This window comes from Nerophis lumbriciformis, linkage group LG15 (assembly GCF_033978685.3).
Source record: "Nerophis lumbriciformis linkage group LG15, RoL_Nlum_v2.1, whole genome shotgun sequence".
Lineage (NCBI taxonomy): Eukaryota > Metazoa > Chordata > Actinopteri > Syngnathiformes > Syngnathidae > Nerophis > Nerophis lumbriciformis.
Window position 1 is genome coordinate 24,476,716 of NC_084562.2, and position 10,785 is coordinate 24,487,500.

The 10,785-nt window shown below is 23.5% G+C and overlaps 1 protein-coding gene across 4 annotated transcripts in view; it reads left to right on the forward strand.

Annotated features, from left to right (window-relative positions):
• The first annotated feature begins 10,591 nt into the window (after window positions 1–10,591).
• Window positions 10,592–10,785, forward strand: part of tdrd3 (tudor domain containing 3) — a 61,938-nt gene continuing 61,744 nt past the window's right edge. For all 4 annotated transcript variants that reach the window (XM_072914806.1, XM_061974700.2, XM_061974699.2 and 1 more), the window contains exon 1: window positions 10,592–10,785. This exon is cut by the window's right edge and continues 4 nt beyond it. In XM_072914806.1, coding sequence (XP_072770907.1) covers window positions 10,752–10,785 — 34 coding nt within the window. In that variant the 5' untranslated portion in view covers window positions 10,592–10,751.

Here is a 10,785-nt window from a genome sequence, read left to right on the forward strand (position 1 = left end):
TTTCTCAAAAGCTGACAGTGCGGCTTATAACCCGGTGCGCCTTATATATGGATTAATATTAATATTCATTTTCATAAAGTTTAGGTCTCGCAACTACGGTAAACAGCCGCCATCTTTTTTCCCCGTCGAAGAGGAAGCGCTTCTTCTTCTATGGTAAGCAACCGCCAAGGTAAGCACCCGCCCCCATAGAAGAGGAAGCGCTTCTTCTTCTACTGTAAGCAACCACCCGCCCCCGTAGAAGAAGAAGCCCCCGGATATTGCGTTTCATTTCATTTGTGTGTTTACATCTGTAAAGACCACAAAATGGCTCCTACTAAGCGACAGGTTTCCGGTTCATGAAAAGACGCAATCTCTCCATCCGCACACGGACTACTATTTCACAGCAACTGCCTAAAGACTTTCAAGAAAAGCTGGCTACTTTCCGTGCATATTGTAAAAACAAGATAGCTGAAAAAAAGATCCGGCCAGAGAACATTATCAACATGGACGAGGTTCCACTGACTTTTGATATTCCTGTGAACCGCACTGTGGATACAACGGGAGCACGTACGGTGAATATTCGCACCACAGGGAATGAGAAGTCGTCCTTCACTGTGGTTCTAGCTTGCCATGCTAATGGCCAGAAACTTCCACCCATGGTGATATTCAAAAGGAAGACCTTGCCAAAAGAGACCTTTCCAGCCGGCGTCATCATAAAAGCTAACTCGAAGGGATGGATGGATGAAGAAAAGATGAGCGAGTGGTTAAGGGAAGTTTACGCGAAGAGGCCGGGTGGCTTTTTTCACGCAGCTCCGTCCATGTTGATATACGACTCCATGCGCGCCCACATCACGCTGGTTTATAATATATTATTAAAGTTTGACTGACCTATCTGACTGTTTTTTTGACATTCCCTTTAGCGCAGTTAGATGCGGCTTACAACACGGGGCGGCTTATAGGTGGACAAAGTTTTGAAATATGCCGTTCATTGAAGGCGCGGCTTATAACCCAGGGCGGCTTATGGTGCGGAAAATACGGTAATTACAATACAAAACATGCGAGCAATAGAAAAGTATGTACAACAGGAAAAAAAAGAAAAATATCTGCTATTGATGAAAAGGAGAAAAAATTTGACATAAGCCTTTTCACAAAAATACTGACAAAATGAGCATAAAATTGGTAAATTTTCGGTTATCATTATTTGTAATGGATGTCAAACACAATTTAAAGTAGTTTTTAAAAGTAAATAGTACATGTTTATTTACATACCAAACTTGAAAAGGGTATTTAGAAGTTGTAGAATATGCAGTATTTAACTCGAGTTATTATTAAGTATTTAATTAATTAAACATTGTTAATATACAGATTATCACGACAGAAATGTTGGCATGTTTTGGTAGAAATTAAATGTATGCAGCCCTGCGATGAGTTGGCGACTTGTCCAGGGTGTACACCGCCTTCCGCCCGATTGTAGGGTATGCGTATAATGTTTTTGTGAGTGTCAAAAAACATTAAATTAACTAAAAATTTTTTTAAGAGAACCGGAAGTGCGTGTTAATGTGTTTGTTTTTTCTTTTGGTTTGTTGTTAATGCATCTGCATGCCAGTGGTAGTTTACTGCCAGCATGCAGGCACTGCCATCTAGCGGTTGATGTTGTAACTGTACTTTATTACTCAAACCAACTGGTACCGTGTTTGTTTACGCATGACATTATTTATTTAACTTTCTCTCTCTTTGATTAAAAATATCTTAAAATACAAAAAAAATTAATAAAATATTTAACTATATATGAGCAAACCATTGACATGTCACATTCAAATACAATGCAAGCCTGTTTCGATTTTCTTATCTAATAATTCCACATTTTTAATCCCAAAATTATGATTTTTTTATCTCATAATTGCAAAAAAAATTTAAATCTCATATTAATGATTTATTTATCATAGTTTCATATTTTTAGCTCATAAATAGGATTTTCTTAAATTTCGACATTTTATATTTGACTTTTTATTTCCATTTTATTATCTCATAATTTTGATTTCTTTATCATAGTTTCGATTTTTTTTTAGCTCATAAATAGGATTTTCTTAAATTTCGACATTTTATATTTGACTTTTAATCTAATAATTTCCATTTTACTATTTTATAATTTCGATTGGTTTTCATCCCGTAATAATGACTTTTTATCTCATAATTTCGATTTTTTTTAAATCTCATAATTAAAATATTTTAATTTTTTATCCCACGATTACGACTTTTTATTTCATAATTTCGACAAGCGTCATAAGGTCGATATTTAATCTGATAAGTATGACTTGTTATCTCACAATTATAATTTGCTTAATTTTAGATTTATTTTACTATATTTAATCTCATAATTTCGATTTTGTTATATCATAATTTTAAATAGTTTTTATCTCATAATAATGACGTCTTTATTTCCTAATTTATACTTTCTTTTGTCATAATTTCGATTTTATTTTTTTTTAATCCCATAATTATTAATTTTTATTTAATACGACCCTGAATGGGACAAGCGGCAGAAAAATGGATGGATGGATGGAATTTCGACTTTCTCATATCATAATTTCAAATATATATATTTTTTTATTATGACTTATTTTAATTAATAAGTTTGATTTAATAGTATATTAAATAAAATAAATAAATAAATAAATAATAAATAATAATAATATAATAAATCATAATAATAATATAATAAATTAAATAAATAATAATTTAATTAATAAGTCATAATTTTACAATTATGACTTATTTTATCTCATAATTACAATATTTTTATTTTTTATCCCACGATTACGACTTTTTATTTCATAATTTCGACAAGGGGTAGAAAATGGATGGATGGATGAACTTTATACGTCATAAAGTCGATATTAAATCTGATAAGTATGACTTGTTATCTCACAATTATAATTTGCTTAATTTTAGATTTTTTTTTACGATATTTAATCTCATAATTTCGATTTTGTTATATCATAATTTTAAATAGTTTTTATCTCATAATAATGACGTCTTTATTTCCTAATTTATACTTTCTTATGTCATAATTTCGATTTTTTTTTTTTAATCCCATAATTATTAATTTTTATTTAATACGACCCTGAATGGGACAAGCGGCAGAAAAATGGATGGATGGATGGAATTTCGACTTTCTCATATCATAATTTCAAATATATATATTTTTTTATTATGACTTATTTTAATTAATAAGTTTGATTTAATAGTATATTAAATTAATTAAATAAATAAATAAATAATAAATAATGATAATATAATAAATCATAATAATAATATAATAAATTAAATAAATAATAATTTAATTAATAAGTCATAATTTTACAATTATGACTTATTTGATCTCATAATTACAATATTTTTTATTTTTTATCCCACGATTACGACTTTTTATTTCATAATTTCGACAAGTGGTAGAAAATGGATGTATGGATGGACTTTATACGTCATAAGGTCGATATTTAATCTGATAAGTATGACTTGTTATCTCACAATTATCATTTGCTTAATTTTAGATTTTTTTTTACGATATTTAATCTCACAATTTCGATTTTGTTGTATCATAATTTTAAATAGTTTTTATCTCATAATAATGACGTCTTTATTTCCTAATTTATACTTTCTTTTGTCATAATTTCGATTTTTTTTTTTTTAATCCCATAATTATTAATTTTTATTTAATACGACCCTGAATGGGACAAGCGGCAAAAAAAATGGATGGATGGATGGAATTTCGACTTTCTCATATCATAATTTCAAATATATATATTTCTTTATTATGACTTATTTTAATTAATAAGTTTGATTTAATAGTATATTAAATTAAATAAATAAATAAATAAATAATGATAATATAATAAATCATAATAATAATATAATAAATTAAATAAATAATAATTTAATTAATAAGTCATAATTTTACAATTATGACTTATTTTATCTCATAATTACAATATTTTTTATTTTTTATCCCACGATTACGACTTTTTATTTCATAATTTCGACAAGCGGTAGAAAATGGATGGATGGATGGACTTTATACGTCATAAGGTCGATATTTAATCTGATAAATATGACTTGTTATCTCACAATTATAATTTGCTTAATTTTAGATTTTTTTTTACGATATTTAATCTCACAATTTCGATTTTGTTGTATCATAATTTTAAATAGTTTTTATCTCATAATAATGACGTCTTTATTTCCTAATTTATACTTTCTTTTGTCATAATTTCGATTTTTTTTTTTTTTAATCCCATAATTATTAATTTTTATTTAATACGACCCTGAATGGGACAAGCGGCAGAAAAATGGATGGATGGATGGAATTTCGACTTTCTCATATCATAATTTCAAATATATATATTTTTTTATTATGATTTATTTGAATTAATAAGTTTGATTTAATAGTATATTAAATTAAATAAATAAATAAATAATTAATAAATAATAATAATATAATAAATCATAATAATAATATAATAAATTAAATAAATAATAATTTAATTAATAAGTCATAATTTTACAATTATGACTTATTTTATCTCATAGTTACAATATTTTTATTTTTTATCCCACGATTACGACTTTTTATTTCATAATTTCGACAAGCGGTAGAAAATGGATGTATGGATGGACTTTATACGTCATAAAGTCGATATTTAATCTGATAAGTATGACTTGTTATCTCACAATTATAATTTGCTTAATTTTAGATTTTTTTTTACGATATTTAATCTCATAATTTTGATTTTGTTGTATCATAATTTTAAATAGTTTTTATCTCATAATAATGACGTCTTTATTTCCTAATTTATACTTTCTTATGTCATAATTTCGATTTTTTTTTTTTTTTAATCCCATAATTATTAATTTTTATTTAATACGACCCTGAATGGGACAAGCGTCAGAAAAATGGATGGATGGATGGAATTTCGACTTTCTCATATCATAATTTCAAATATATATATATTTTTATTATGACTTATTTTAATTAATAAGTTTGATTTAATAGTATATTAAATAAAATAAATAAATAAATAAATAATAAATAATGATAATATAATAAATCATAATAATAATATAATAAATTAAATAAATAATAATTTAATTAATACGTCATAATTTTACAATTATGACTTATTTTATCTCATAATTACAATATTTTTATTTTTTATCCCACGATTACGACATTTTATTTCATAATTTCGACAAGCGGTAGAAAATGGATGGATGGATGAACTTTATACGTCATAAGGTCGATATTTAATCTGATAAGTATGACTTGTTATCTCACAATTATAATTTGCTTAATTTTAGATTTTTTTTACGATATTTAATCTCATAATTTCGATTTTGTTACATCGTAATTTTAAATAGTTTTTATCTCATAATAATGATGTCTTTATTTCCTAATTTATACTTTCTTATTTCATAATTTCGATTTATTTTTTTTAATCCCATAATTATTAATTTTTATTTAATACGACCCTGAATGGGACAAGCGGCAGAAAAATGGATGGATGGATGGAATTTCGACTTTCTCATATCATAATTTCAAATATATATATTTTTTTATTATGACTTATTTTAATTAATAAGTTTGATTTAATAGTATATTAAATAAAATAAATAAATAAATAATAAATAATAATAATATAATAAATCATAATAATAATATAATAAATTAAATAAATAATAATTTAATTAATAAGTCATAATTTTACAATTATGACTTATTTTATCTCATAATTACAATATTTTTATTTTTTATCCCACGATTACGACATTTTATTTCATAATTTCGACAAGCGGTAGAAAATGGATGTATGGATGGACTTTATACATCATAAGGTCGATATTTAATCTGATAAGTATGACTTGTTGTCTCACAATTATCATTTGCTTAATTTTAGATTTTTTTTACGATATTTAATCTCATAATTTCGATTTTTTTAAATCATAATTTTAAATAGTTTTTATCTCATAATAATGACGTCTTTATTTCCTAATTTATACTTTCTTTTGTCATAATTTCGATTTTTTTTTTTTTAATCCCATAATTATTAATTTTTATTTAATACGACCCTGAATGGGACAAGCGGCAGAAAAATGGATGGATGGATGGAATTTCGACTTTCTCATATCATAATTTCAAATATATATATTTTTTTATTATGACTTATTTTAATTAATAAGTTTGATTTAATAGTATATTAAATAAAATAAATAAATAAATAAATAGTAAATAATGATAATATAATAAATCATAATAATAATATAATAAATTAAATAAATAATAATTTAATTAATAAGTCATAATTGTAAAATTATGACTTATTTTATCTCATAATTACAATATTTTTATTTTTTATCCCACGATTACGACTTTTTATTTCATAATTTCGACAAGCGGTAGAAAATGGATGTATGGATGGACTTTATACGTCATAAAGTCGATATTTAATCTGATAAATATGACTTGTTATCTCACAATTATAATTTGCTTAATTTTAGATTTTTTTTTTACGATATTTAATCTCATAATTTCGATTTTGTTGTATCATAATTTTAAATAGTTTTTATCTCATAATAATGACGTCTTTATTTCCTAATTTATACTTTCTTTTGTCATAATTTCGATTTTTTTTTTTTTAATCCCATAATTATTAATTTTTATTTAATACGACTCTGAATGGGACAAGCGGCAGAAAAATGGATGGATGGATGGAATTTCGACTTTCTCATATCATAATTTCAAATATATATATTTTTTTATTATGACTTATTTTAATTAATAAGTTTGATTTAATAGTATATTAAATAAAATAAATAAATAAATAAATAATAAATAATGATAATATAATAAATCATAATAATAATATAATAAATTAAATAAATAATAATTTAATTAATAAGTCATAATTTTACAATTATGACTTATTTTATCTCATAATTACAATATTTTTATTTTTTATCCCACAATTACGACTTTTTATTTCATAATTTCGACAAGCGGTAGAAAATGGATGTATGGATGGACTTTATACGTCATAAAGTCGATATTTAATCTGATAAGTATGACTTGTTATCTCACAATTATAATTTGCTTAATTTTAGATTTTTTTTACGATATTTAATCTCATAATTTCGATTTTGTTGTATCATAATTTTAAATAGTTTTTATCTCATAATAATGACGTCTTTATTTCCTAATTTATACTTTCTTTTGTCATAATTTCGATTTTTTTTTTTTTTTTTTTTTAATCCCATAATTATTAATTTTTATTTAATACGACCCTGAATGGGACAAGCGGCAGAAAAATGGATGGATGGATGGAATTTCGACTTTCTCATATCATAATTTCAAATATATATATTTTTTTATTATGACTTATTTTAATTAATAAGTTTGATTTAATAGTATATTAAATAAAATAAATAAATAAATAAATAACAAATAATAATAATATAATAAATCATAATAATAATATAATAAATTAAATAAATAATAATTTAATTAATAAGTCATAATTTTACAATTATGACTTATTTTATCTCATAATTACAATATTTTTATTTTTTATCCCACGATTACGACTTTTTATTTCATAATTTCGACAAGCGGTAGAAAATGGATGGATGGATGAACTTTATACATCATAAAGTCGATATTTAATCTGATAAATATGACTTGTTCTCTCACAATTATAATTTTCTTAATTTTAGATTTCTTTTACGATATTTAATCTCATAATTTCGATTTTATTATATGATAATTTTAAATAGTTTTTATCTCATAATAATGACGTCTTTATTTCCTAATTTATACTTTCTTATGTCATAATTTCGATTTTTTTTTTTTTTAATCCCATAATTATTAATTTTTATTTAATACGACCCTGAATGGGACAAGCGTCAGAAAAATGGATGGATGGATGGAATTTCGACTTTCTCATATCATAATTTCAAATATATATATTTTTTTATTATGACTTATTTTAATTAATAAGTTTGATTTAATAGTATATTAAATAAAATAAATAAATAAATAAATAATAAATAATGATAATATAATAAATCATAATAATAATATAATAAATTAAATAAATAATAATTTAATTAATAAGTCATAATTTTACAATTATGACTTATTTTATCTCATAATTACAATATTTTTATTTTTTATCCCACGATTACGACTTTTTATTTCATAATTTCGACAAGCGGTAGAAAATGGATGGATGGATGGACTTTATACGTCATAAGGTCGATATTTAATCTGATAAGTATGACTTGTTGTCTCACAATTATAATTTGCTTAATTTTAGATTTTTTTTACGATATTTAATCTCATAATTTCGATTTTGTTGTATCATAATTTTAAATAGTTTTTATCTCATAATAATGACGTCTTTATTTCTTAATTTATACTTTCTTATGTCATAATTTCGATTTTTTTTTTTTTTTTATCCCATAATTATTAATTTTTATTTAATACAACCCTGAATGGGACAAGCGGCAGAAAAAATGGATGGATGGATGGAATTTCGACTTTCTCATATCATAATTTCAAATATATATATTTTTTTATTATGACTTATTTTAATTAATAAGTTTGATTTAATAGTATATTAAATTAAATAAATAAATAAATAATTAATAAATAATAATAATATAATAAATCATAATAATAATATAATAAATTAAATAAATAATAATTTAATTAATAAGTCATAATTTTACAATTATGACTTATTTTATCTCATAATTACAATATTTTTATTTTTTATCCCACGATTACGACTTTTTATTTCATAATTTCGACAAGCGGTAGAAAATGGATGGATGGATGAACTTTATACGTCATAAAGTCGATATTTAATCTGATACATATGACTTGTTATCTCACAATTATAATTTGCTTAATTTTAGATTTGTTTTACGATATTTAATCTCATAATTTCGATTTTGTTGTATCATAATTTTAAATAGTTTTTATCTCATAATAATGACGTCTTTATTTCCTAATTTATACTTTCTTATGTCATAATTTCGAATTTTTTTTTTTTTTTTTTAATCCCATAATTATAAATTTTTATTTAATACGACCCTGAATGGGACAAGCGGCAGAAAAATGGATGGATGGATGGAATTTCGACTTTCTCATATCATAATTTCAAATATATATATTTTTTTATTATGACTTATTTTAATTAATAAGTTTGATTTAATAGTATATTAAATGAAATAAATAAATAAATAATAAATAATGATAATATAATAAATCATAATAATAATATAATAAATTAAATAAATAATAATTTAATTAATAAGTCATAATTTTACAATTATGACTTATTTTATCTCATAATTACAATATTTTTTATTTTTTATCCCACGATTACGACTTTTTATTTCGTAATTTCGACAAGGGGTAGAAAATGGATGGATGGATGAACTTTATACGTCATAAAGTCGATATTTAATCTGATAAATATGACTTGTTATCTCACAATTATCATTTGCTTAATTTTAGATTTGTTTTACGATATTTAATCTCATAATTTCGATTTTGTTATATCGTAATTTTAAATAGTTTTTATCTCATAATAATGACGTCTTTATTTCCTAATTTATACATTCTCATGTCATAATTTCGATTTTTTTTTTTTTTAATCCCATAATTATTAATTCTTATTTAATACGACCCTGAATGGGACAAGCGGCAGAAAAATGGATGGATGGATGGAATTTCGACTTTCTCATATCATAATTTCAAATATTTTTTTTTTTTAAATGATGACTTATTTTAATTAATAAATTGAGTTGAGTTGAGTTGAGTTTGAGTTTATTTCGAACATGCATGCATACAACATGATACATCACAATTTCCAGTTTCTCTATTCAACCTGTTCGAAAAGGAGTAGGAAGAAGCAGAGCTTATTTAATCCTATCCCTTTTCCTTTACATAACAGTTGCTAAAACTTTTGTTCACTTCCTGTTCTCAATGTATTCACAATATACTCCATAAGTAATAACAATAAATACAAATAAATAATAATTGGTGAATTAAGTTATATTTTAATTTAATAGTATATTAAATGAAATAAATAAATAAATAATAAATAATGATAATATAATAAATCATAATAATAATAATATAATAAATTAAATAAATATTAATTTAATTAATAAGTCATACTTTTACAATTATGACTTATTTTATGTCATAATTTCGATTTTCTTATCTCAAAATTCCGATTTTTGTTGTTGTTTATCCTATAATTTTTATTTATAATCTCAAAATTACGATTTACTATTGGATTAATGTCTTTAAAAGGCTTTAAAAATGCAAAAAAGACCAACAACACTAACAGATATAACATTTCTAGTGTACATTATAAAAAAATAATTGTAGAACCTTTTTATGTAGTGCTATAAATACAATTACTGCGGAAGTTTATCAAAATCATACCACTTAAACTGTCAAACATATACGTTGTAAAGAAATTAAACAATTGTTGTTTGTTGTCACTGATTTGGTCTCTTTCGCACGCCGTACTGTCACCTACCAGTGACGTCATCTGACGTCACAGACGTACGACATTAGCGGATATTATCATTATTAGCTCACGAATATGTACAGAAGAAGATAATACTATTTCGCCTTCCCTTTTATTTTATTTTTGGACATATTTGTCTCGTAATATTGACTTTGACCTGGAATAAAAATGTCCACTTTGGCGGAGTCGCTCGCCAACGAGG